This window comes from Rhinopithecus roxellana, chromosome 8 (assembly GCF_007565055.1).
Source record: "Rhinopithecus roxellana isolate Shanxi Qingling chromosome 8, ASM756505v1, whole genome shotgun sequence".
NCBI classification, from domain to species: domain Eukaryota; kingdom Metazoa; phylum Chordata; class Mammalia; order Primates; family Cercopithecidae; genus Rhinopithecus; species Rhinopithecus roxellana.
The window spans coordinates 2,660,084-2,687,254 of record NC_044556.1 but is presented as its reverse complement, the minus strand read 5'-3'; the positions used below and the strand labels follow the sequence as shown (position 1 = coordinate 2,687,254).

The 27,171-nt window shown below is 55.2% G+C and overlaps 1 protein-coding gene across 5 annotated transcripts; it reads left to right on the top strand.

Moving 5' to 3' along the window:
- Positions 1-6,292: 6,292 nt before the first annotated feature.
- NANOS3 (nanos C2HC-type zinc finger 3) lies at positions 6,293-26,367 on the top strand. Of its 5 annotated transcripts, XM_010361600.2 has the most exons (3): positions 23,218-23,749; positions 25,403-25,405; positions 26,053-26,367. In XM_010361600.2, the coding sequence occupies exons 1-3, from the start codon at positions 23,218-23,220 to the stop codon at positions 26,112-26,114; spliced, it is 597 nt and encodes a 198-aa protein (XP_010359902.1). In that variant the 3' UTR covers positions 26,115-26,367. The 5 variants fall into 5 exon arrangements, 2 of the variants coding, with proteins under 2 accessions (XP_010359902.1, XP_010359903.1); XR_004058901.1 differs by lacking the exons at positions 23,218-23,749; positions 25,403-25,405 and adding an exon at positions 6,293-6,547 and having other exon boundaries at positions 26,053-26,361; XR_004058900.1 differs by lacking the exons at positions 23,218-23,749; positions 25,403-25,405 and adding an exon at positions 6,822-6,980 and having other exon boundaries at positions 26,053-26,358.
- Positions 26,368-27,171: the final 804 nt, after the last annotated feature.

Here is a 27,171-nt window from a genome sequence, read left to right as displayed (position 1 = left end):
CTCGGGAGGCTGAGGTGGGAGAATCACTTGAACCAGGGAGGCAGAGGTTATGGTGAGCTGAGGTCGTGCCACTGCACTCCAGCTTGGGTGACAGAGTGAGACCCTGTCAAAAAAAAAAAAAAGAGGCCGGGCGCGGTGGCTCACGCCTGTAATCCCAGCACTTTGGGAGGCCGAGGAGGGTGGATCACAAGGTCAGGAGATCGAGACCACGGTGAAACCCCGTCTCTACTAAAAATGCAAAAAATTAGCTGGGCGTGGCGGTGGGCGCCTGTAGTCCCAGCTACTCGGGAGGCTGAGGCAGGAGAATGGCGTGAACCCAGGAGGCGGAGCTTGCAGTGAGCCGAGATTCTGCCACTGCGCTCCAGCCTGGGCGACTGAGCAAGACTCAGTCTCAAAAAAAAAAAAAAAAAAAGAAAGGAAAATAAAAGAAAGGAACAAATCACTTTCTATTTCACCCCCCAGTATTCTCAGTCTCTGGCAACCCTGATCTACGTTTTGTCTTTGTGCATAATTGCTATGGTACAATGTGGCTTGTGACTAGCTTCTTTCAATTGTCAGAGTTCATCCATGTTATAACAAGTGTAACAAGCATGAGTACCTTGTTCATTTTTATTGCCAAATAACATGTGGTATGGCTGGGTGTGGTGGCCCATGCCTGTAATCCCAGTACTTTGGGAGGCTGAGGTGCTCGGAGGATCACTTCACCTCAGGAGTTCGAGACCAGCCTGGGCAACGTAGTGAAACCCTATCTATGCAAAAATTAGCTGGGCATGGTGGTGCTCACCTGTAGTCCCAGCTACTCAGGAGACTGGGGCAAGAGGATCACTTGAGCCCAGGAGGTGGAGGATGCAATGGGCTATAGGATTCTGTTACTGTACTACAGCCCAGGCAACAGAGTGAGACCTCACTTCTAAAATAAAAATGAGGCCGGGCAGGGTGGCTCCTGCCTGTAGTCCCAGCACTTTGGGAGGCTGAGGCAGGTGGATCACTTGAGGTCAGTAGTTTGAGACCAGCGTGGCCAACATGGTAAAACCCCATCTCTACTAAAAATACAAAAATTAGCTGGGCATGGTGGCAGGCAACTTTAATCCCAGCTACTCGGGAGGCTGAGGCAGGAGAATCTCTTGAACCCAGGAGATGGAGGTTGCAGTGAGCCGAGATCACGCCACTGCACTCCAGCCTGGGAGACAGAGCGAGACTCTGTCTCAAAAATAAGTAAATAAGTAAATAATAAAAATGAAAATAAACAAAATAGAGAGACCAAAGCTATGTCCAGGGAGCAAAGCATTTGAGAAGCAGAGGCTGTCTCACAAAAAAGCCTGAGAAAGAGAAGGGATGTCAGGAGGATCTAGTGTCCCAAGGCCAAGGAGGAACCAGGCAAAGGTGACAGATACATGGAGCTCAAGGACAACTGTAGCTGAGAACTTGGCCTGACTCTGAAGTCTGGTGTCAGTAGTGTGATCAGAAAGCTGATAAGTAAATGGGAAGGAAGGCAATAAAGGCAGTGTCTAAAGAAATATATTGGCCGGGCGCGGTGGCTCAAGCCTGTAATCCCAGCACTTTGGGAGGCCGAGACGGGCAGATCACGAGGTCAGGAGATCGAGACCATCCTGGCTGACACGGTGAAACCCCGTCTCTACTAAAAAAATACAAAAAATTAGCCGGGCGAGATGGTGGGCGCCTGTAGTCCCAGCTACTCGGGAGGCTGAGGCGAGAGAATGGTGTAAACCCGGGAGGCGGAGCTTGCAGTGAGCTGAGATCCGGCCACTGCACTGCAGCCTGGGTGACAGAGCGAGACTCCGTCTCAAAAAAAAAAAAGAAAAAAAAAAAAGAAATATATTGTGAGCCACAAATGCAAGCCGCATATGTAATGAAAACTTTTTTAGTAGCCACATTTTTTTTAAAAAAAGGAACAGGTGAAGTGAATTTTATTTTATGTATATTTATTTATTTATTTTTGAGACATATCACTCTGTCACCCAGGCTGGAATGCAGTGGCAGGATCTCAGCTCACTGTAACCTCTGCCTCGCAGGTTCAAGTGATTCTCCTGCCTCAGCCTCCCAAGTAGTCAGGATTACAGGTGTGTGCCACCACACCCAGCCAATTTTATATTTTTAATGGAGACAGGGTTTCGCCATGTTGCCTAGGCTGGTTTTGAACTCCTGACCTCAAGTGATCCACCTGCCTCAGCCTCCCAAAGTGCTGGGATTACAGGTGGGAGCCAGTGAGCCTGCCAAAATTAATTTTTTTTTTTTTTTTTTTGAGACAGAGCCTTGCCCTGTTGCCCAGGCTGGAGTGCAGTGGCAAGGTCTCAGCTCATTGCAACCTCCACTTCATGGGTTCAAGTGATTTTCCTGCCTCAGCCTCCAATTAGCTGGGATTACAGACACCCGCCACCACGCCTGGCTAATTTTTGTATTTTTAGTAGAGATGGAGTTTCACTCTGGTGGCCAGGCTGGTCTCGAACTCCTGACCTCAGGTGATCCATCTGCCTTGGCCTCCCAAAGTGCTAGGATTACAGGTGTGAGTTACTACACTCGGCTACAAAATTAATTTTCTTTTTTTTTTTTTTTTTTTTTTTTGAGATGGAGTCTTGCTGGGTTGCCCAGTCTGGAGTGAGAGTGCAGTGGCCGGATCTCAGCTCACTGCAAGCTCCGCCTCCCGGGTTTACGCCATTCTCCAGCCTCAGCCTCACAAATAGCTGGGACTACAGGCGCCCGCCACCTCGCCCGGCTAGTTTTTTGTATTTAGTAGAGATGGGGTTTCACCGTGTTAGCCAGGATGGTCTCGATCTCCTGACCTTGTGATCCACCCGTCTCGGCCTCCCAAAGTGCTGGGATTACAGGCTTGAGCCACCGCGCCCGGCCAAAATTAATTTTCATAAGCTATTTTATTTAACTCAGTGTATCCAAAATAGTATCATTTTAACATATAATCAAAGTAAACATTATGAATGAGATATTTCACTTTTTTTGGTACTGTCTTCAAAATCTGATGTGGATTTTATACTTATAACACATCTCAATTCAAACTATTAGGTTGGTGCAAAGTAATTGTGGTTTTTGCCATTACTTTCTTTCTTTCTTTTTTCTTTTTTCTTTTTTTTTTTTGAGGTGGAGTCTTGCTTTGTCGCCAGGCTGGAGTGCAGTGGCACAATCTCGGCTCACTGCAACATCTGCCTCCTGGGTTCAAGCGATTCTCCTGCCTCAGCCTCCTGAGTAGCTGGGATTTCAGGCATGTACCACCACACCTGGCTAATATTTGTATTTTTAGTAGAGACGGGGTTTCACCATGGTGACCAGGCTGGTCTCGAACTCCTGACCTCAGGTATCTACCCTCCTCGGCCTCCCAAAGTGCTGGGATTACAGGCGTGAGTCACTGCGCCCAGCTGCCATTATTTTCAAGAATAGCTGCATTTCAGGCTCTCAGTAGCCACATGTGACCAGTAATAACGTCATTGGAAAATGCAGTCCAGACAGGCCCGAGTCCTGCCCTTGTGTGACTCATGTCACTCACCTATCCCTAATCCCAGCTCTGTTGGATCCTATCTTTATTGAAAAAAACACTTTTTTTTTTTTTTTTCTAGACAGGGTGGAATGCAGTGGTGTGATCATGGGCTCACTGCAGCCTCCACCTCTGGAACTCAACCAATCCTCTCACTTCTGCCTCCGAGTAGCTGGGACCACAAGCGTACACCACCACGCCCAGCTAATGTTTTAAATTTTTTGTAGAGGCGGGATGCAGTGGCTCATACCTATAATCCCAGCACTTTGGGAGGCCAAGGCGAGTGTATCACTTGAGGTCAAAGTTCGAGACTAGCCTGACCAACATGGCAAAACCCTGTTTCTACTAAAAATACAAAAATCAGCTGGGCGTGGTGGCGGGCGCCTGTAATCCCAGCTACTCTGGAGGCTGAGGCAGGAGAATGGCTTAAATCTGGGAGCTGAAGATTGCAGTGATCCGAGATCATGCCACTGCACTCCAGCTTGGGCGACAGAGTGAGACTCCGTCTCAAAAAACAAAATAAAATAAAATAAAATAAAATAATAAAACCCTTGGTTGGGCATGGTGGCTCATGCTTGTAATCCCAAAATTTTGGGAGGCTGAGGAGGGTGGATCATTTGAGCCCAGTAGTTTGAGACCAGCCTGAGCAATATAGTGAGACATTGTCTCTACAAAAAAATTTAAAAATTAGCCAGGTGTGGTGGTGTGTGCCAGGAGTCCCAGCTAGTTGGGAGGCTGGGGTGGGAGAATTGCCTAAACCCAAGTTGAGGCCTCAGTGGCCTAGGACTGTGCTACTGAACTCCAGCCTGAGCAACAGAGCAAGATCCCATTTCTAAAAAACAAATCAAACAAACAAAAACCCCTAAGCCTTCTCATCATACTTAAATCCAAACTCCTTACTGATCAAGTCCCTACAAGATGTCACCTCCTCAACAGCCTTCCCGGATTGCACTTTCATCCTCCAGGCTGGGCCTTTGCTCTCCGCACTGAAAAGTCTTCATTGTAATTGGCTAGCTACATGACTAGCCCCCTGCCAGATGGTGGCAGGCAAGCTCCAAGTCTGTTTTGTCCCTCCCCACTTCCCATCACCTCCCCCAACACATGTGCCAGGAACATGGTGATTATTAATGCATTAATTCACTAGATATTGACTAAGGGCCTTTCTTAAGTTCTCCAGCAGTGATGAAGACAAACATTGTAGGCTGGGCACGGTGGCTCACACCTGTCATCCCAGCACTTTGGGAGACTGAGGCAGAAGGATCGCTTGAACCCAGGAGTTCAAGACCACCCTGGGCAACAAAGTGAGACCCCCCAATCTCTCCAAAAAAAAAGAAAAAAAAAAAGACAACACCTATTGTGCTGGCAGAGCTGACAATTGAGTACAGGAGACAGATAAGAAACAAGATGCGTAGTAAAGCATGTAGCTTGTTGAAAGGTGACAGGGCTGTGAGAAATAAAGAGGAGAAACCAAGGTGGGTGCAATTTTTAAATAGGGAAGTCGGCCGGGTGCAGTGGCTCCATCTGTAATTCCAGCACTTTGGGAGGCTGAGGTGGGTGGATTGCCTGAGCTCAGGAGTTTGAGACCAGCCTGGGTAACATGGTGAAACCTTGTCTCTACTAAAAATACAAAAAAAAATTAGCCGGGCATGGTGGTGGGTGCCTGTAATCCCAGCTACTCGGGAGGCTGAGACAGAAGAATCACTTGAACCGGAGAAGTGGAGGTTGCAGTGAGCTGAGAGCGTGCCACTGCACTCCAGCCTGGGCAAGAGAGCAAGACTCCGTCTAAAAAAAATTTAAGAAAAAAATAGAGGGTAGTCAGGGAAACTCACTGGGGAAGTAATACCTGAGCAGAGATCTGAAGGAGTGAAGGAGAAAGATGTGAGAATCAGGGGGCAACAAGTCCCTGGCAGAAGCAGCAGCTTGTGCAAAGGCTCCGAGGCGGGACCATGCCTGGTGTATTTGAGACCTGGTCTAAGGAGGTCTGGAATGGAGTGAATGAGGGAGTAGAGAGGGTGAGGCAGAGAGGAGACAGGAGAGATTGTGCAAAGCCTTCTGGGTCCTGGGGAGGACTTTGGCTTTTGTTCTGATTAAGGTGGGAGCCACTGAGGGTTCCCAGCAGAGGAGGGACTGGACCTGACTTGGGTATTAACAGGCGGCCCCCGCACCCCCGCCCCCACCGGCCCCGCTGCTGTGGTGGGGAGAGGCAAACAGGGGATTGGGGGTATGGGGACAGACTGTCGAGGGCTGCAAGGCATGCAGAGAGGTGGCAACTGGAGTAATTCTGGGGAGAGATGATGGGAGCCGGTGACCAGGGTGGGGCCCTGGAGAAGGCAGGATTCTGGATGCATTAGACCGGACAGTAACCAGCCTGGGCGCGATGGCTCATGTCTGTAATCCCAGCACTTTAAAAGGCCGAGACGGGTGGATTGCTTGAGTCTAGGAATTCGAGACCAGTCTGGGCAACATAGCAAGACCCATCTCTACTAAAAATACAAAAAATTAGCCAGGCGTGGTGGCATGTGCCTGCTGCCCCAGCTATTTGGGAGGTTGAAAGAAATCCGGGAGGCGGAGGATACAGTGAGCAGAGATCGTGCCACTGTACTCCAGCCTGGGCGATAGAGCCAGACCCTGTTTCAAAAAAAAAAAAAAAAAAAAAAGCACAGTAACCAAAATTGTTAATGGGTTGCATCTGTTAATAAAGGTTTTTGTCTGAGCAGCTGGGAGGATGGAGCCACCATTTCCGGAGACCGGGAAGATGGCGGGAGAAGATGGTTTGCGGTTGAGGAAATGAGCTCCAAGCCCAGGGCTTCGTTCTGCTCCCGGAGTGTCCCTGCCCAGACTCTGGTGGGGTGCGGAGGAAAGCACTCACACGGCCTCGGCGTTGCCTCCTCGGGGCTTTCTCTCAGTCGACGACTGCGTGTGCAAGCTACACCCACATCTGAGTACACAGGGGCAGCACCCAAGACCCCCGATACATCCACCCAGTATCCAATGGCCACAGCCTTGGGGGACTTCGGGGGCTGGAGTTCCGGGCTGATGGAGGTGAGAAGGGCTGCCTGACTCTCACACCCACCTTGGGTCTCCACGGAGACCCCCAAGGGGACAGGAGGTGAGAACTCCCAGGGAAAGGTTCAGGAAGAGCTGCTGGTGTGTCGCAGCCCTGGGCTCCCCCTATGAGTCAGCACTGGCAGGGGCCCCAGGAACTGGGGACCGGGGTTGTGTAGGGAGGAGGGCAGTTCCCACGCCCTAAGGCGTCTGGGGCGCTGGGGCTTCCCCCACCGCTCCTCCCATCCTGTGCTGGGCTCTGGGGATCTTCAGAGGAGTCTGGGGGGTGAGAAGCCCAGGGCGAATTGGCCACTGGGCCAGGATCCAGGAATCTTCTCTCCTGGTCTGACCCAGTTCTGGAATGCAGAGGCCGCCTGCCCCGGCAAATGCGTTGCAGCAAGAAGGAGAGTTAGACGTAGAGAAACACCGAGTGAGTTGGACATTTGTGGGGACGGCAGTTCTAGGGGGCTTTATTTAAGAAGGGGCCCTTCCTTCTGGGGCCTCTGCATTTGGGCAGTGGAGGCTCCAGCCTGGGGTGTCCAGGCAGAGTCCTCAGCTACCGTGGAGTGGGAGGTGGCGGGGAGGAGACTGCGCTGAGAGCTGAGATCAGTCCCGCCGGCCCCCACAGCTGGGAGGGCGCTGGACTTTGCTGCCCCCTGCTGGTGGCTGCAGGAAATTCAGCGGGCCGGAGAGCTGGCCAGTCCTGGAGAAGAGCTAGGGGGAAAAGGCCTCGCACAAAAAGAATTCCAGCTCTGCCTTTTTTTTTTTTTTTTTTTTTGAGACGGAGTCTCGCTGTGTGGCCCAGGCTGGAGTGCAGTGGCGCCATCTCGGCTCACTGCAACCTCTGCCTCCCGGGTTCAAGCGATTCTCCTGCCTCAGCCTCCTGAGTAGCTGGGATTACAGGTGCCTGCCACAACGCCGGCCAATTTTTGTATTTTTAGTAGAGAAAGGATTTCACCGTGTTGGTCAGGCTGGTCTCGAACTCCTGATCTCGTGATCCGCCCGACTCGGCCTCCCAAAATGCTGGCATTACAGGCGTGAGCCACCGCGCCTGGCCCCGGCTCTGCCTCTTACAGGCGGTGCCACCTTGGGCAAGGGCAGCCCCCATCTGGGCCTCGGTTGCCCATCGGTTGGAAGGGCAGTATTCACTTCATTGGCTTGCTGGGAAGAGTCTGAGATGATGATAAGCCCTTCTGGGACCAGGAAGAAGGTTCCAAAATACAGCTGGGGAGAACTCTACCCTGGGCCCCCACCCCTCTAGATAAATAGAATAGTCCCTGCCTCAGAGGTTGCCCTGGTCTGGATGGGAGATGAGGTTTATACATGTCTATGGATGGATGGATGATTGCATGAATAAATGTAAATGTTGAGTATTCCAGAGCAAGTCCTTCCCCAACCCCCTCCACCTCTTTTTCTAGGAGAGGAACTCCTTCCCCAATACCCTTTTTTTAGAGATGAAGTGTCTATTGCCCATGATGGAGTGCAGTGGTGTGATCACAGCTCATTGCAGCCTTGAACTCCTGGGCTCAAGCGATCCTTTTTTTTTTTTTTTTTGAGACGGAGTCTCGCTCTGTCGCCCAGGCTGGAGTGCAGTGGCCGGATCTCAGCTCACTGCAAGCTCCGCCTCCCGGGTTTACGCCATTCTCCTGCCTCAGCCTCCCGAGTAGCTGGGACTACAGGCGCCCGCCACCTCGCCCGGCTAGTTTTTTTGTATTTTTTAGTAGAGACGGGGTTTCACCATGTTAGCCAGGATGGTCTCGATCTCCTGACCTCGTGATCCGCCCGTCTCGGCCTCCCAAAGTGCTGGGATTACAGGCTTGAGCCACTGCGCCTGGCCTCAAGCGATCCTTTTGCTTCAGCCTCCTACAAGTAGCTGGGACTATAGGCACTCACCACCACACCTGGCTAATTTTATTTTATTTTATTTTATTTTTGTACTGACAGTGTCTCTCTGTGTTGCCCAGGCTGGTCTTGAACTCCTGGCCTCAAGCGATCCTCCTGCCTCGGCCTCCCAAAGTGCTGGGGTTACAGGCTTGGGCCACCGTACCCGGCCCCCTTGCTCCTTTTCTGTAAGAAGGGCTGGCCAGTGGGGGGGGGGAAGGGGGTGGGTGGCACAGGAGGGGCATCAACAGAGCTGACCGCCCCCCCACCTTATTGAGGTATGATTACTAGATTGCAGTGAACTCCCATTCTCTCCCCTGCACGTGTCTCTCCATCCCCACTCTGGGGAAAGACTTCCTTTGGGAGAGGTTAGGTATAGACTAGGGCTGGCCCCTCTAACCTTTGGTGGGGTTGGGGATGCAGGGAGTGGTCCTGGAGACCTCCACTCTCCTGGACCTGGGACCAGACTTTCTGGGCTGAGACCTGAAGGCAGTTGGACGATGTGGGAGGTGAACCTGTCAAGGAGAAACTGAGGCAGGACTGTGGTGGAGGGGTGCGGTCAGGTGGGGAAGGGCCATGGCCCCATAAGGGTTAAGGCCTGGGCTTGGAAGGGGGGCAGCCAAGGTTTCTCCATCCCCCTCTCAGACTGGGGTAGGGGATAAATAAACAGAATGAGAAATCTGCCAGCTCAGCCCGGGCCAATGGGAGGCTGCCTGGCGCCATGGTTTGCCCTGATGTGACCTTCCTCTACCAGCCGCGGTGGCCACTCCGGGCAGGGGCAGTGTGTGGAGCCTCAGCCAGGGTAGGATCATTCCTGCCTTGTGCATGCTCTTATACCTGGGCGGGGCAGGGGCGGGGGCGGTGTCTGGAGGGGGAGTATGAGGGGATAGTCTGTGCAAGGATCTTTGGGAGATCCGGGGAACCCCATCCTTTGAACAGATGGCACGCGGTCTGTGCACCTGGCCTGTATACATGTTTGTCTCACAGTCCCAGGTACACGTCCCCACGTGCCCCTGAATTGTGTGTGTGTCTATGTGGACCTCTGTGGCTCTGGGACCTGCTGGGGGTCTTGTGCATGAGGCTGTTGGTTCTGTTTCTCTGCCTCTGCGCCTGGTCCATTTGACCTGAGTGGCTGTGCATATATGTGTGTGTCTGTGAACTTTGTAGATCTGTGTGCGTCTCTATGGGTGTGTTCTGGTTCTACGTGTATATCCATGTGTTATTTTGTGTGTGTCACGGTGTTCCTGTGGCTGTGTACCTGGGGTACTGCATGTGTATGTTGGGGGGTATATCTCAGGTCTGTGGATACCCCAGTGTGTCTGTGATCTCCTGTGTGTCCGTGTGTCTTGTGTGAGCTGTGCGCGCCCGGGGTTCAGCAGTGTTTTTGTAGATTTCGGTTCTAAGGACCTTCCCTCCTGTCCTGGATGTGGTGTGTCTGTGTATCTTGCATGTGTCTGGTGCCCCCGGGTGTCCCTCTGTGTGTAGCTGGGTTTTATGACCATCCCGTGCGGCCCGGCACGCCTGCACGTCCCGCCACCCCCTCCCTTGGGTGTGTGTCTCACAGCCCCCTGCACACCGTTCCCTCTGTCTGTGGCCCGCGTGCCTTTGTGCGCGCGTGCTCCCCCCCGGCGCCTTTGAGGTCTGCGTGCGTCTGGGTCCCTGCGTGTGCCCGCCCGCGCCTCCGTGTCCCCGATTCCCCCGCGCGGGCCCCGGGAGCTGCGTCTTGTAGACCCACGGGCATCCCCCGAGTGCGTCCCGGTGCGCCTGGCGGGAGGCCTCGGGGCGCGCACTGCCGCGGCTGGACCCACCGCCCGACGCGGCGCTGGGAGGAGGGAGGGGGCGTCGGCGGCGGGGAGCGCGGGCACGTCACCGAGACAGACAGGCGGGCGGGCGGGAGGCGGCGGCCACGGGTTCGAGCCGGCGCCGGAGCCCCGCCGCCCCCTCCCCCCCCGCCCACGGCCTAGGGAGCCCCCGCCCGGCCCCGGAGCCGCCGAAATGCAATTTCCCGTGCAGGCGCCTCGGGCCCGGGGGGCTTTTCCGGGCGGGTTTTGGAAAGAAGAGGGGGAAATGCGGCGGCGGCCCCAGTCGAGGTGAGCGCGGGCGCCTGGCGGACCGGGGGCACGGGCGGGGCGGGGCGGGGGCCGCCCGCGGGGAGGGGGCGCGGCGGGGCGGGGCGGGACGCGGCCGCAGCCCCCTCGCGCACCTGCTCGCGGCCCCGGGGCGAGCGCCCCGGCCTCTGCGGCCCGGCCCTCCATTGTTGTTGGGGATGGGAAGGGGGGCGGGGAGGCCCCGGCGGCATCTCTGCGTCTGGCCTTTCCGGAGAGGGGGCGCCGGGAGGGTCAGATTCTGCAAAGGGGACAGGCCCCCGAGTCCCCGAGCCGGGGCCGCCAGCGGGAGGGCGAGCGGAGATGCCCCCGCGGGGCGGAGACGTGCGATGGGGGGCGTGGGGACAGTGGCGCCCCGACCGCCCGACACCTGACCGCGCGCGGGGAGGCCACGGGCCGGGGCGGCGGCGAGCTTTGTTCTTGGGGGCGCGGGGCGGGTGGGGCGCTCGGAAATCGAATGCCAGGAGAGAGTCCAGCCCGGCGCGCGCGCGCGTTCGTGAAGGCTGCCCCGGCCAAGTTCATGGGCGCTCAGGCCTGTGGAGACCGATCCCGGCGGGGGCCCCGCTCAGGCCTGGCCGCGGGCTGGGGGTGCTGCAGTCGCGCCGCCTCCGGAAGCCCTGGCGCCCAGCGCGGACCGCCCCTCCGGCCTGTCATTACCGGCAGCAGCTGCAGGGTATTTACTGGGGCCAAGGTTTGCGAGAAGGAACCCGCCCTCCAAAACTGGCCATAAAAAGGAAAAATGGCCCCGAATCCCACTGCCGGGGAGCCCTTTTAAAGCGACAGGGCGCCTTTCAAAGCGACCTGCCCTGGAGGGCAGGTTGGGGGTGGGAGGGTGGAGAAGACACCTCATTGGCTGATAAGGACTGAGAGGTCCCCCCCACCGCCCCACGCTTCGGTTCCCCTCCCCACATCTCCTTCCCTACCCATTCCACACCCTGGACTGCTGGCAGATGCATTAACCCAGCCACGATTAGATATTCCCAAGGCCCTGGTGGAGACCCCCAAAATCACACGCTATACACAGACGTACAGCACTGCCATTCATACACAGCCCAAAGTGATGCTGACACACACATACAGTCCCCCACAATAACACTGCCACGTGTGTAGACACGTCACCCAGAAGGGCTCGGACATCCAGGGATACTGCCCATTGAAAGGCTGCCACACAGAGAAATGGAGCCACCAACGAAGGCGGCTACAACATAGACACCGCCTTTCGCATAACACTGACACACAGGAGTGGGTGTTCACCCACAGAGTGTCACTCAGGGTAGCAATGACAAACACAGATCCCTAAAGCCCACCAGTCAGGCACACACAGAATCCATTGTTCACAATACCTGGGACACACACAGACATCCATGTGTCCTCCCAAGCAAGTTCACACCTGCACACTCACAGTTACCCACAGTCACCCCCCCGACCCTGCCACACACACACACACACACACACACACACACACGGTACAAAGCCTGCAGAAACACTCACATCTGACAGCAGGTCACACAAGGACGTCATTTTTATTTTTATTTACTTACTTATTTATTTAGAGATGGAGTCTCTCTCAGCTGCCCAGGTTGGAATGCCGTGGCACGATCTCCTGGCAAGCAATTCTCTTGCCTCAGCCTCCTGAGTAGCTGGGATTACAGGCATGTACCACCACACCCGGCTAATTTTTGTATTTTTAGTAGAGACAGGGTTTTACCATGTTGGCCAGGCTGGTCTTGAACTCCTGACCTCAGGGGATCCGCCCACCTCAGCCTCCCAAAGTGCTGGGATTACAGGTGTGAGCTGTCGCGCCCGGCCACCGTTTTTTATTTTACTTTATTTTTATTTTTATTTTTTTTTTGAGACAGAGTCTCGCTCTGTCGCCCAGGCTGGAGTGCAGTGGCCGGATCTCAGCTCACTGCAAGCTCCGCCTCCCGGGTTTACGCCATACTCTCGCCTCAGCCTCCGGAGTAGCTGGGACTACAGGCGCCCGCCATCTCGCCCAGCTAATTTTTTGTATTTTTTTAGTAGAGACGGGGTTTCACCGTGTTAGCCAGGATGGTCTCGATCTCCTGACCTCGTGATGCACCCGTCTCGGCCTCCCAAAGTGCTGGGATTACAGGCTTGAGCCACCGCGTCCGGCCTATTTTACTTTTTTTGAGATAGGGTCTCACTCTGCTGCCTAGGCTGGAGTGCAGTGGTGCGATCTAGGCTCACTGCAGTCTATGCCCACCTCCTGGGCTTAAGCACCCCTCCCACCTCAGCTTCCTGAGTAGCTGGGAGTACAGGTGTGCACCACTACACCTGGATAATTTTTGTATTTTTTGTAGAGATGGAATTTTGCCAGTTGCCCAGGCTCGTCTCGAACTCGTGAGCTCTAGCTGTCCCCCGACCTTGGCCTCCCAGAGCGCTGAGCCACCATGCCTGGCCCAAATTTTTGTTTGTTTGTTTTGTTTTTTGAGACAGGGTTTGGCTCTGTTACCCAGGCTGGAGTTCAGTGGCACGATCATAGCTCTGACTGCAGCCTCAAATTCTCAGGCTCAAGCGATCCTCCCACCTTAGTCTCCCGTGTAGCGGGTCTCAGTAGTCTTGACATATACACATACAGACCCCCCCCTGCCCAAGAACACAACTGCACACATGGACACACAGTTGTCCACAGTAAAATGGATCTTCCTAGCCACCCACAATGACACTGTCACCCACAAAGATAGATGAGCACGAACCCAGTGGTCGTATGCCCATCGTCACCTACCCTGAGGCTTGTTTAGCCACTCGGACACCTGCACATGTACAATAATACTGACATACACACAGACACAATTAACACATGTACACACACTGGCATGCACAGACTCATGGGGAAATGACACACAGGCAGAAATCCCCAGAAACCCAATACTCATTGTTTTTTTTTTTTTTTTTTTTTTTTTTTTTTTTGGGAGACGGAGTCTTGCTTTGTCACCCAGGCTGGAGTGCAGTGGCACAATCTTGGCTCACTGCAAGCTCCACCTCCCAGGTTCAAGCGATTCTCCTGCCTCAGCCTCCAGTAGCTGGATTACAGGTGCCCGCTACCACACCCGGCTAATTTTTTTTTTTTTTTTTTTTTTTTTTTTTTTTTTTTTTTTTTTTTGAGACGGAGTCTGGCTCTGTCTCTCAGGCTGGAGTGCAGTGGTCGGATCTCAGCTCACTGCAAGCTCCGCCTCCCGGGTCTACGCCATTCTCCTGCCTCAGCCTCCCGAATAGCTGGGACTACAGGCGCCGCCACCTCACCCGGCTAGTTTTTGTATTTTTAGTAGAGACGGGGTTTCACCGTGTTAGCCAGGATGGTCTCGATCTCCCGACCTTGTGATCCGCCCGTCTCGGCCTCCCACAGTGCTGGGATTACAGGCTTGAGCCACCGCGCCCGGCCGTAATTTTTGTATTTTTAATAGAGATGGGGTTTCACAATGTTGTCCAGGCTGGTCTTGATCTCCTGACCTCAGATCTCCTGACCTCAGATCCTGCGCCCACCTCGGCCTCCCAAAATGTTGGGATTACAGGCGTAAGCCACTGCACCTGGCCCCAGTACTCATTTATTGAGCATCTGTTATGTACCCGGCACTGTTCTAGCACTGGGGATGCAGCTGTGAACAAGAGGGAAATCTGAAAGAGCACAGTGGTTCACGCCTATAATCTCAGCACTTTGGGAGGCCTAGGTGGCAGGATCACTTGAGACCAGGAGTTAAAAAAAGAAAATTAGCTGCGCGTGGTGGTGTGTGCCTATAGTCCCAGGTACTAGGGAGACTGAGGCGGGAGGATCACTTGAGCCCAGGAGTTTGAGGCTGCAGTGAGCTATGATGGCACCACTGCACTCTAGCCTGGGTGACAGCAAGACCTAGTCTCTAAAAAAAAAAAAAAAAAAAAAAGGGTGAAATCCCTGTCCTCCCACACCTGACATTTTAGTGGGGAATGGGATGAGGGGGACACCATGACTGGATGATACAGACTCCAGTCACTCATAGTGACACCAGCAGACATCAGACACCCACGCACGCTGGCTCACACGTCGACCTGGAATTATGCACGATTAGCATGATATACACCCACAGGAACGCTGACATCCACACACAAACAGAAGCCGACAGGAACTCACACACACACGCACACACACACACAACTGGTGGAGAGACAGCCACCTGCTATAGCACACTCCCACCTGGACTTACAGACACCCACAGAACCCCCCAAAATAGCTCAGCAAAGTAGCTTGGACCTGAAGCCCCTATTTATAGACCCATAGAAATATCCTGCAAGATTTCTTGAGATGGAGCCCACCCTGACCCAGGCCAGGGTCACCCAGCACCGTAAGCCTCAGTAGAAGTGTCTGAATTTCCCTTATTTAAAAAAATTCTTTTTAAATTTATTTTTTGTAGAGATGAGGGCTCCCTGCGTTGCCCAGGCTGATCTCGAACTCCAGGGCTCAAGTGATCCTCCTGCCTCGGCCTCCCAAAGCGCTGGGACTACGGGTGTGAGCCACTGCGCCCGGCCTGAATTTTCCTTCAGCTTGGCCCCTCCATAGTCCCCAATCCCAATCCTGGAGAAGCCAGAACCTCCTCGCCTTCCCCAGCCCTGGCCTCACATCTGGCAGGCCTGGGAAGGAAGCTGGGCTCCTAGCCCACCCACCGCCCATGGGCTGGGTGGGACAGAGGAGTCCCTTGTCTGAGGACCTCTGGCATGAAAGACTCCCACAGCTGGAAAGGAAGTGGGGGAGACGGCCTGCGGAGGGCGGGACCTGAGAGAGCCCACGCAGGTATCACTGAAATGAGGCACCCTTGCTTGCCAGTCTAGACAGCCTGGGCCATCACCATGACACCGCGGAGACCCCCAGAGGGCTCTTCGTGTCGCTGGAACCCCCATAATGGGCTCTTTGTCTGCCAGGTCCTGACCACCTCCTCCCCCGGGTCCGCCTTCCAGGCCCAAGTACACACACGCACACACAGTTACATACAACAAGCAGACACACAGGAGCATATATATAGGAACTCATGCGGGGAACATACATAGATACACCCCCAACCCCCATGCACCAAAGCTCAGGGTTCGGGATCGAGAGGAGACAGCCTGTCACCTCCCAGCCTGAGGGACTTCAAAGTCAAGACTTCAAGAATCACGGGCAGGACACATGGACCACCAGACATCCCTGGGAACTTGGGAGATGCTGACCTTCTAGCCACGCCCACCTCGTTCTTCAACTTTTTTCTTTTTTTTTTTTTTTGAGACAGGGCCTGGGCTAGAGTGCAGTGGAGCGACTGTGTCTCACTCACTGCAGCCTTGATTTCCCTGGCTTCTGTGATCCTCCCACCTCAGCCTCCCAAATAGCTGGGACTACAGGCGTGCACCACCACGCCTGGCTAAGTTTTTTTATTTTTAGTTGAGCCAGGGTTTCACCATGTTGCTCAAGCTAGTCTTGAAGGCCGGGCGCGGTGGCTCAAGCCTGTAATCTCAGCACTTTGGGAGGCCGAGACGGGCGGATCACGAGGTCAGGAGATCGAGACCGTCCTGGCTAACACGGTGAAACCCCATCTCTACTAAAAAATACAAAAAAATAGCCGGGTGAGGTGGCGGGCGCCTGTAGTCCCAGCTACTCGGGAGGCTGAGGCAGGAGAATGGCGTAAACTCGGGAGGTGGAGCTTGCAGTGAGCCAAGATCTGGCCACTGCACTCCAGTCTGGGCGACAGAGCGAGACTCCGTCTCAAAAAAAAGAAAAAAAAAAAGCTGGTCTTGAACTCCTGGGCTCAGGCAATCTTCCTGCTTTGGCCTCCCAAAGCAGTGGGATGACGGGCATGAGCCACCGCGCCCAGCCTTGTTCTTCAGCTTGACGGTAGAACTGCCTCCATCCATCCATCCGTCCGTCCATCACTTGCTCATCTGCCTCTGCTAGGACGTCTCACCTCTGACTCTGATCCCCCGACCTGCACCAGCTGCCCTGTACCTTGCTGGTGCTAAGTGTGGGGGTAGGGGACAGGGCCCTGGGATAGTGTGGCTTATTTTTTTTAGTTTTTGAGACCGAGTCTCACTCTTGTCACTCAGGCTGTAGTGCAGTGGCTCGATCTCGATACACTGCAAACTCTGCCTCCTGGGTTCATGCAATTCTTGTGCCTCAGCCTCCCAAGTAGCTGGGACTACAGGTGTGCACCACCATGCCCGGCTACTTTTTTTTTTTCTTTCTTTCTTTCTTTTTTTTTTTTGTATTTTTAGTAGAGATGGGGTTTCACAATGTTGGCTAGGCTGGTCTCGAACTCCTGACCTCAAGTGATCTGCCCACCTTGGCCTCCCAAAGTGCTGGGATTACAGGCATGAGCCACCATGCCTAGCCAAGAACGTGGCTTTTAGAGGGCCATCCCCCACACCCCACTTATCCCCAGAAAGACCCTTCCAGCTGCACTGGGGCCAGGTGAGGGGTCCCAGGAACCCTGCACCAAGGCTCAGGGTCACAAGCGGGAGGAGACAGTTTGTCACCTCCCACACTGAGGGACTTCAAAGTCAGACCAGCAGACAGCTGCAGTGAGACAAGCGGACTCCCTCAGGGGACAGGAGGGGACAGGCACCACAGTCACCAGTCACAGACAGGGGAGATGGGGAGTAAACAGCCAGACACACATATAGGCAGATTCAGACAGTTCAAGGCAGGTGCACGGGCCGGGCCAGAGACCCAGACCGATAACAGGTGTATGAGGGGCGTAGTCCGACCCAGACAGATGACCCTGGGACGACCAAGAGACAGGTGGATCTAGACAGACATGGAGGGCCAGAAGCCTGCACTGACCACAGGCAAAGAAGGGAGATAGTCAGACCCAGGGTTGGGGCTGCCAGCCTCCTGTCGCCCCAGCCCCAGCTTTCTGGCCTTCAAGACCAGACCCCTCCTCCACCATGGTCTTGTGTCTTGTCTTAGGGAGAAACCTTATAGAGAGCAACGTCCTTGGCAGTTCAAGGCCAAAGCCCTCAGAGGGAGGAGTGGGAGGCAGAGAGGACACACAGGAAGTGTCTGGGGAACCCCCTCCAACATAGCCAGAATGTCTCCTGCCTGACGACCCCCTACCCCCAACATTACAGCTGTTCACAGTCATCAAGAAGAAATTCGGGTGGGAAGAGGTGGCTCACGCCTCTAATCCCAGAACTTTGGGAGGCCCAGGAGTTTGCGACCAGCCTGGGCAACATAATGAGACCTCATCTCTACAGAATTTTTTTGTTTTTGTTTTAAACTAGCCAGGCCAGGCACCTGTGATCCCAGCTACTCAGGAGGCTAAGGTGGAAAGACTGGTTGAGCCTGGGAGGTCGAGGCTGCAGTGAGCTGTGATTGCGCCATTGCACTCCAGCCTGGGCGACAGAGCGAGACTCCGTCTCAAAACAAAACAAAACAAAAGAGAGAGAATAAACATTTTTCTTTTTTAAAGAAATGGGGGCCAGCTGGGTGCAGTGGCTCATGCCTATAATCCCAGCACTTTGGGAGGCCCAGGAGTTGGAGACCAACCTGGCCAACGCGGTGAAACCCCATCTCTACTAAAAATACAAAAATTAGCCAGGCATAGTGGCAGGTGCCTGTAGTCCCAGCTTCTCGCGGGGCTGAGGCAGGAGAACTGCTTGAACCCGGGAGGTGGAGATTACGGTGGGCGGATATGGCACCACTGCACTTCAGCCTGGGCAACAGAAAAAAAAAAGCCTGGGCCATCACCGGGTGACACCGCGGAGATCCCCAGAAGGCTGTTAGTGTCGCTGGAATCCCCATAATGGGCTCTTTGCCAGGTCCTGACCACCTCCTCCCCCGTGTCCCCCTTCCAGGCCCCCCCCCCCGCAAAAAAGAGAGGAGAGATGGGGGTCTCACTGTGTTTTCCAGGCTAGCCTCAACTTCTGGGCTCCAGCCATCCTCCTCCCTGCCAACTCGCTGGGGCTACAGGCAAGAACCAAGCTTTTGAGGAACCTTGAGAGTTCTGGACTAACAGCCACTCACCTTCCCCCTCCGCAAAATGGGTATATCCTACTCATGGCGTGATGAATGTAGTGTTATCATCAGTAATGTAATTATTAATACCTGTTCTCCCAACTCACTCTCCTTCCCAAGTCCTAGGCGGTCTCCTACTTAGAATGATGATCCACAAGGCAGGGGACCGGCCACCTCCCTGGGAAGGGCCTGGACACCTGGGGATGGGGGTGGCGGTGGCGGATAGAGAGGAGCCGATCAGGGCCCCTCGCACTCCATAGCCCGAATGGGAGGGCCTGCTGGACGCGGCGGATGAGCTGCGAGAGAGGGCGCCCCACTCCAGCTCCAGACAGAGGGGTGGGAACGTGACCCCGACCCGGGGCGGGTGAGAGGGCGGGCTCTGGGGGAAGAGCTCTAGAAGGTGTCGGAGGGCAGGGGGCGGTTCGGGAGGGCGAGTTAGCCGGCATCGGGCTCTGAGGGGCCCTACGAAGTTCGGTTTGGGGGCGTGCCCGGTCGGGGCGGACCTTAGTGGGGGGCTGGGCTTCGCGGAGGCAGGACGCTGTCCCGGGGCGACTGTAGAGCAGGCTTTTGTGGAGGGCTCTAAGGGGGCGGGTCCTATGGGATCTGGGCTCTTTGAGGACCGGCTTAGGGGCTTGGGGGGTGGGCTCCGTGGGAGTCTATATGGGCGGGTTTTAGAGGGAGCGTGTCCTGGGGAACAGGTCAAAAGCGACGGGGCTCCAGGGGGGCAGTGCCTGGGGTGGGGCCTTGGCTGGTGCCTCCAGACTGTGGGTGGGGCTCTCGGGGGCGCGGCCTGGGAGGCTGGGCCGGGTCCTGTCGCCAGGACCGTGAGGGGTGTGGTGGTGGGGGGGGGGGTGGTTCACACAGCTCGACACACTTGGGGGTCCCTAATCCGCCTTGGGGTTATGCCAGGCGGTTATTTTGGGCCTCAGTATTCCCCTCGGTGAAATGTCAGGGGCCAGGAAATTACTTATTTTTTGCGACAACGGGGTCTCGCACTGTCACCCAGGCGGGAATACAGTGGCGCGATCACGGCTCACTGCAGCCTCGAACTCATGGGGTCCAAGCGATCTTACCATCTCAGCCTCCTCAGTAGCTGAGACTACAGGCTCACTACACCACACCAGCTAATTTTTTTGTAGGGACAGGAATCTCGCTATGTTGCCCAGTCTGGTCTCCATCTCCTGGGCTCAAAAGATCCTCCCGCCTCAGTCTCTCAAAATACTGGAATTACAGGTGTGAGCCGCAGCACTCAGCCATGCCTAGGAAATCTGAATGCAGCTTTCTAGGCCGTCCGCAGACCCAGGTGGGGGGCGAAGGCTCTCTCGTCCATCCTGGTCACTGCTTGGCTTGCGGGGCTATGGGATAGGGGTGCGTAGCTGCAGGCCTGGGGGCACCCGGGGGTGGGGGGTGGTCGCCGAACTCTGTGCGATCACTGGAGGAAGGGACTGGGGGTCATTTGAAGGATGAGGAAATGGACAGGGGGCGCCGCAGCCCCTTTTGAGACCCAGGGGGCTGCGCTGACTCCCGAAGTGCCCGAGTTCAGATGCTGTGCGCACGCGCACGCGGGGCGAGCGGCGCCCTCTCTGATCCTCCTGCCTCTCCGCTGTCTAGTGGGGACCCCATTGCACTTGAAAAGTGGAGAGACCTGACGAACCCCCACCCCCAAGTGCCCCACTCCCGCTGTTGTAATTCCTAAACCATCGTGCCCGGAACTCAGTGAAGCTCCCGGAACGTATTACATTGTATTAAAATGGCTTGTTTATCTTCACGTTGCATCAATGCCCTCGGGGCCAGGATCCTTGGTTGCCAGACTTCCCGGGGCCATTTGGAATGCCTCCTCCACCTCGGACTAGCAGTGGCCTTTTGCCTCAGTCTCCCCAGTTGACAAAGAGGGGGTAATCTGCACCTCCAGGACCACTTTGTGAATTACTTAGGGAGCCGGCTTGAGGCCAGCACTCCCGGGCACTGCTACATCTCCATCCCCATAGCAAAGGCTACATTTTCTTTACTATCATTTATATTTGCCTTGTGTTTTTCCCAGATCTAGGTGCAAACAGTTGGCACCTGAAAAGCGGTTGTTGATTTCATGGGAGTCAAGGGGTCCCTTACTCTCTCCTCCTCTCCCCCTTCGCCCTCTCTGGTTCTCTGCCACCTACCCCACCCCCAACTCCAGGTCCCGGAGAATTTGCCAAGGGTTTGGGGGAACATTCAACCTGTCGGTGAGTTTGGGCAGCTCAGGCAAACCATCGACCGTTGAGTGGACCCTGAGACCTGGACTTGCCATCCTCCTTCCGGTGACTCTAACCTTCCAGATCTAGGGGGGCCAGGGGAGCCCCCAATCCAGCCTGGGCACGTCCCCTCCCCTAGGCCACAGCCAAGGTCACAATCAACATTCATTGTTGTCGGTGGGTTGTGAGGACCGAGGCCAGACCCACCGGGGGATGAATGTCACTGTGGCTGGGCCAGACACGGCTTAAGGGGAATGGGGACTGGGGACAGGACCCCCCACCCACAAAGTCACTCAGCCTGTTTTTTGCCCTGACCCCAGCCACTCCTCTTTGGAGAGGAGAGCTGGTGTCTGGGATCTGGATGGACTCTGGCTGGATTTGGGACTAAGTATTAGAGGATTGGGGGTAAACAGGCTGGGGCAAGGCAGCTAAACTCCCCTCTTCTTATTATTTATTATTATTTTTTAAGACAGTCTCACTCTGTTGCCTCGGCTGGAGTACAATGGCCCAATCTTGGCTCACTGCGACCTCTACCTCCAGGGTTTGAGTGATTCTCCGGCCTCTGCCTCCCAAGTAGCTGGGATTACAGCCATCTGCCACCACGGCAGGCTAATTTTTGTATTTTTAGTAGAGACGTGATTTCACTGTGTTGGCCAGGCTGGTCTCAAACTCCTGACCTCAAGTAATCCTCCCACCTCGGCCTCCCAAGGTGCTGGGATTACAGGCATGAACCACTTTGCTTGGCCTAAAATCCCTTTCTGAAATGTGGGTGGTAAGTTCTGCTCCATGGAGTGCTCCATAGTTTTGTTCTTTTAAATTAGAGACAGGATCTCGCTCTTGTCACCCAGGCTGGAGTGCAATGGTGTGATCTTAGCTCACTGCAGCCTCTAATAACTGGGGTCAAGTGTTGATCCTCCCGCCTCAGCCTCCCCAGTAGCCGGGACCACTGGCACGCACCACCACAGCCAGCTTATTTCAAAAAAGTGTTTTTGTAGGAGCGGGGTCTCAAAGTGTTGCCCAGGCTGGTCTCCAGCTCCTGGGTTCAAGCGATCCTCCCTTGGCCTCTCAAAAATGAGCTGCAGTGCCTGGCCAATAAAAGTTTCTTCAATGAATGGATGGGTGGATGAGGTGTGTAAGCGGCACAGCCTCTCTCCTCTGTGTCCAAGTCCTGAGCACCCCCTACCCTCCTGAGATCTCATCTGGGGGAGGACATTGAAGAGCTGTAGGTACTAGGGGTCCCCTCCTAAGATCCCAACCTGCTATCCCCCACCTCCCGACTCCAGAGGATTATTTCTCACCCCTCTGCAGCCCCAGCCAGGAAGGGGCTCCCTCCCCAGCACCTAGCCTCAGGGGGCCCCCGGTAACTAGAATAAGGAGGCAGATCTGGTGCTTTTTGTTGTTTTGTTTTGAGACAAGAGCCTTACTGTGTCACCCAGGCTGGAGTGCAATGGCTCATCTTGGCTCACTGCAACCTCTGCCTCCTGGGTTCAAGCAGTTCTCCTGCCTCAGCCTCCCGAGTAGCTGGGATCACAGGCGCCCACCACCATGCCTAGCTAATTTTTTTTTTTTTTGTATTTTTAGTAGAGACAGGGTTTCACCATGTTAGCCAGGCTGGCCTGGAACTCCTGACCTCACGTCATCCGCCCCGTCTTGGCCTCCCAAAGTTTTGGGATTACAGGCATGAGCCACCACGCCCAGCCTGGTGCACGTCTTTATAAATAACTGGATGGGCAGGTGGCTTCACACTTCAGTTTGCTCATCCATTAAATGGGGGTTCCACTAAGACAACCGATGTGAAAACTCTTGGAGGGAGACCAGAGCTTGGGGGGTGGGGCATGATCCTTCCCCTACCCCCCGCAACCAGCCCATGAGCCTGGGACCACCACACTCCTTTCAGAGACAGCTGGAGCATCAGCAACCTACTCCCCGGACACACACACAAAGAGCCCAGGGGCACCTGGCCACTCCTCCGCCCAGAGGAAGGAAGAAAAAGTTATAAAGAAGTTACTAAGTTAACTTCTTTAAGTTACTGGTAACTGTTAGTCTTTGAGGGTGGGGTTTCCAACCCATTCTGCCCATCCTCCAGTGGGGCTGGAGGGCTAAGGACTCCAAAAGGAGGGGAGTCAGGGTAGCCCCCCAGTTCCCTGGAGGTGTGTACATGGGGGTGTGGCGCACATCGCTGGGTGCCCCCCACACACACCCTGTGTCCTGCAGCCCCCCAGCACCACCAGAGGCCATGCAGCCTCTTGGGAGGTGCCTTAGTGGGGCACCCAGCCCCCCTGCGACAACAAGGAACCTCCCACAGCCTGCTCCTCCCCTTCACACCCCCTTGGAGGTAAAAGGAGGGTCGGCCAGCCCAGACTCCCAGGCTCCAGAGAGAGGAAGGAAGGGGCAGCAGAGAAGGTTCAGAAAGAGGGAGTTTGCGCCAGGCCCGGTTACTTGTCTCTGTGACTCCCTCCGCCTGGCACATGCTGCCCAGCTATGGGGACCTTTGACCTGTGGACAGATTACCTGGGTTTGGCACGCCTGGTTAGGGCTCTCAGTGGGAAAGAGGGGCCTGAGACCAGGCTGAGCCCCCAGCCAGAGCCAGAGCCAGTGCTGGAACCAGTGTCAGCGCCGGAGTCAGTGCCAGTGCCAGAGTCAGTGTCAGTGCCAGAGTCGGTCCCAGTGCCAGGACCCAAGGATCAGAAGCGCAGCCTGGAGTCCTCGCCAGCTCCTGAACGCCTGTGCTCTTTCTGCAAACACAACGGCGAGTCCCGGGCCATCTACCAGTCCCACGTGCTGAAGGACGAGGCCGGCAGGGTGCTGTGTCCCATCTTGCGGGACTACGTGTGCCCCCAGTGTGGTGCCACGCGTGAGCGTGCCCACACCCGACGCTTCTGCCCACTTACTGGCCAGGGCTACACCTCCGTCTACAGCCACACCACCCGAAACTCAGCAGGCAAGAAGCTGGTCCGTCCTGACAAGGCGAAGATGCAGGACACAGGCCACCGCCGAGGAGGAGGAGGAGCAGGTGCCTGTACAGGTGGCTGGGGGGACCTGTCCGAGAGTAATGGCTGAGCCCCTCTGTGAAGTAAGATTAGCCCCAGTACCCACCTCCAAGGGTTAAGGGAAGACCTTAGAGAGAGCTTAGAACAGCAGTTTATTTTATTTACTTATTTGTTTATGTTGAGACAGAGTCTCTTTCTGTTGATCAGGCTGGAGTGCAGTGGCCCCATCTCAGCTCACTGCAATCTCCATCTCTTGGATTCAAGTGATTCTCCTGCCTTAACCTCCTGAGTAGCTGGGATTATAGGTGGGCACCACTATGCCTGACTAATTGCCACCATGCCCAGCTAAATTTTGTATTTTTAGTAGAGATGGGGTTTCACCATGTTGGCCAGGCTGGTCTCGAACTCCTGACCTGAAGCTCTGCCCGCCTCGGCCTCCCAAACTGCTGAGATTACAGGCGTGAGTACCACGCCGAGCCAGTTTATTTTATTTATGTCTTTATTTATCTTGAGACAGAGTCTCTTTCTGTCACCCAGGCTGGACTGCAGTAGCGCGATCTTGGCTCACTGCAACCTCGCCTCCTGGGTTCAAGCGATTCTCCTGCCTCAGTCTCCCGAGTAGCTGGAATTACAGGCCTGCACCACCATACCTGGCTTTCCCCCCTGGCCCCCCACCGGTAGAAACAAGGTCTTACTATGTTTCCCAGGCTGGTCTCGAACACGGCTTAGGTGATCCTCCTGCCTAGGCCTCCCAAAATGCTAGGATTACAGGCCTGAGCCACCATGCCTGGCCCCAGTGAGGTTTTATTTATTTATTTATATTGTTTTTCCGAGATAGAGTCTTGCTCTGTCACCCAGGCTAGAGAGTGCAGTGGCACGATCTTAGCTCACTGCAACCTCTGCCTCCCGGGTTCAAGCAATTCTCTTGCCTCAGCCTCCCGAGTAGCTGGAATTAGAGGCGCCCACCACCGCGCCCGGCTAATTTTTGTATTTTTAGTACAGAACGGGGTTTCACCATCTTGGCCAGACTGAGTCTCAAACTCCTGACCTGGAGATTCACCTGCCTCGGCCTCCCAAAGTGCTGCGATTACAGGCATGAGCCACCGTGCCTGGCCCCCAGTGAGGTTTTAAAAGAGAAATTCATTCTAGCAACTTAAATTGTCTTTGAGGAAGTCAGCTAACAGAGGAGGGGCCCGTCCGACTAGGTGTGTTTGGGCACTGCCTCACCCATCAGACTGTGAGCTCCTGGAGGATAGTGACTGGGAGAGGACCACCCCTCCCATCTACTCTCAGGCAGCTTTGCAGTGAACATTTGTTAAAGTCATGAAAGGGTCAGATGTGGTGGCTCACACCTGTAATCCCAATACTTTGGGAGGCCAAGGCAGGAGGATTGCTCGAGCCCCAAGAGTTTGAGACCAGCCTGAGGCAACATGGTGAAACCCCATGTCTACAAAAAATTAGCCGGACATGGTAGTATGTGCCTGTAGTCCCAGCTACTTGGGAGGCTGACCAGGGAGGATCGCTTGGGTCCAGGGGGCAGAGGCTGCAGTGAGCTGAGATGGTGCCACTGCACTGCAGCCTGGGCAACACAGCAAGACCCTGTCTTAAAAAAAATAAATAAAGGCGCTGAGGGCGGTGGCTCACGCCTGTAAACCCAGTACTTGGGGACGCTGAAGCAGGTGGATCACCTGAGGTCAGCAATTCAAGACCAGCCTGGCCAACATGGTGAAACCCCGTCTCTACTAAAAATACAAAAAATTAACGGCGTGGTGGCATGCGCCTGTAATCCCTGCTACTCGGGGGGCTGAGACAGGAGAATCGCTAGAACCCGGGAGGTGGAAGTCGCAGTGAGCTGAGATCACGTTACTGCACTTCAGTCTGGGCGACAGAGACTCCCTCTCAAAAAAGAAAAAAAGCGTGAAAGACTGCCTCCAGGAGACGATAGTGTTCCCTGTGAGCTTTGATGCTGTCCCACTGGGAGACGCTGGAGGCTAAAAGGACATGGGGACGATGGTGTCCTGCCGCCAGCCTTTCTGATTAACAACTTCTGGGAGTAACAGATCTGGGGACCCCCCCCCCCAGACCCCGGCGGCCACGAGAGGGCACCACGGTCGCAGAATCGGAACTCCGGCGCTTTGTCTTGGGCTCTGGGTCCCAGCGGGGCCGCCCTGCGGAGCCAGACATCACGGGGTCGCTGTCTCCGGAGCAGCCACTGGGTGGCGCCAGAGGTCAAGCATCTCCGGAGGCCGAGTCCGTGGGCAACTTCGGGAGCGTTGAGTCATCGTGGCCTGTGATTAAGCATTTCTCTCCCTCCCCCCTCCGCTAGGTTTCAGAGGTGCCGGGAAGTCTGAGCCTTCGCCCTCCTGCTCTCCCTCCATGTCCACCTAAGAGGCCGCCTACATCTGGGCAAGGGCACCCGGGCTCAGCTGGATTTCCGGGAAGACCCACCCTATGAGGACCACTCCCACTCCCAGACCCTCCCCCCAGCCCGAGATTGAGCCCTGGGGATGCCCTGGGGTTGGCGAGGGAACAGCTGAAATCGCCCGTCCTTGGGGACCCTGTCCTTTGTGCCATCTGCCATCTCCCCAGTGCTGGGCATCCAGTCAGCACTCAATAAATGCTTATGAATGGATCAACAACAGACAAGGCCTGGTCTTGGGGCAAGGTGTAGCGTGAACATTGCTGTGAGTCCTGTACCTAGATCTCCCTTTCCTCTTCTTTGAGTTTCAGCACCGTGGGGTGCTAGGGTGAGCTGCTTTGTGCAGAGTAACACAAGTGGGTCCTTGGGGTAGCTGAGGGGGTTCTGGCACCTTGAAGCCAGATCGACATCATGAGACCCTTTCTGTGGACATTTGGTCTTTCAGCCACCCCCTGCACTGATATGCAAGATGGGTGGACTCCTCCCATCCCACCCCCAGCTCCTTACTGGAGATGGGGGCTTCATTTGAGGAAGAAATTAACAGACAACTAGATGGAGCCCCCCGCATCCTCCTCACTAAAGAAGGTGAATGGTTATGTCACCATGGATGCCCCAGTGACAAGCCACACAGTTCAGAGCAAGGGAGGGACATTTAGGGGGCAGGGAATGGGACCATGTCCTGGGGGATTGGGCAGGGGTGGTGGCCTAGGTGGGCTTGGGCAGGAGCAGAAAAATGGGGCCGTTCTGGCAGGGCGGGGGGAATGCATGTGGGGGAATTCCCATGCCCCTGCCTGCCTCCTCCACCTCCAGATCTTGTCCTGTTGAGGTGACAGGTGGCAGTGCTCAGGAAGCCAGCGCACCCACTGTGCAGTCCGCATTCCTACCCCCGGTCCACAAACCAGCCCTGAGGCCTGTGGTCTGGTGGCGAGGAATCGAGCATTGTCCCCTCTGCCCTTGGCTTTCCAATTTAAACTGGAACCAGAGGCCCTGGGGATGGGGGTGGGTCCTTGCAGACAGCTGGGTCGT

Bases quoted from the DNA above. Each gene is read 5' to 3' on its own strand.
- NANOS3 (XM_010361600.2), top strand. From the start codon at position 23,218: ATGGGGACCTTTGACCTGTGGACAGATTACCTGGGTTTGGCACGCCTG.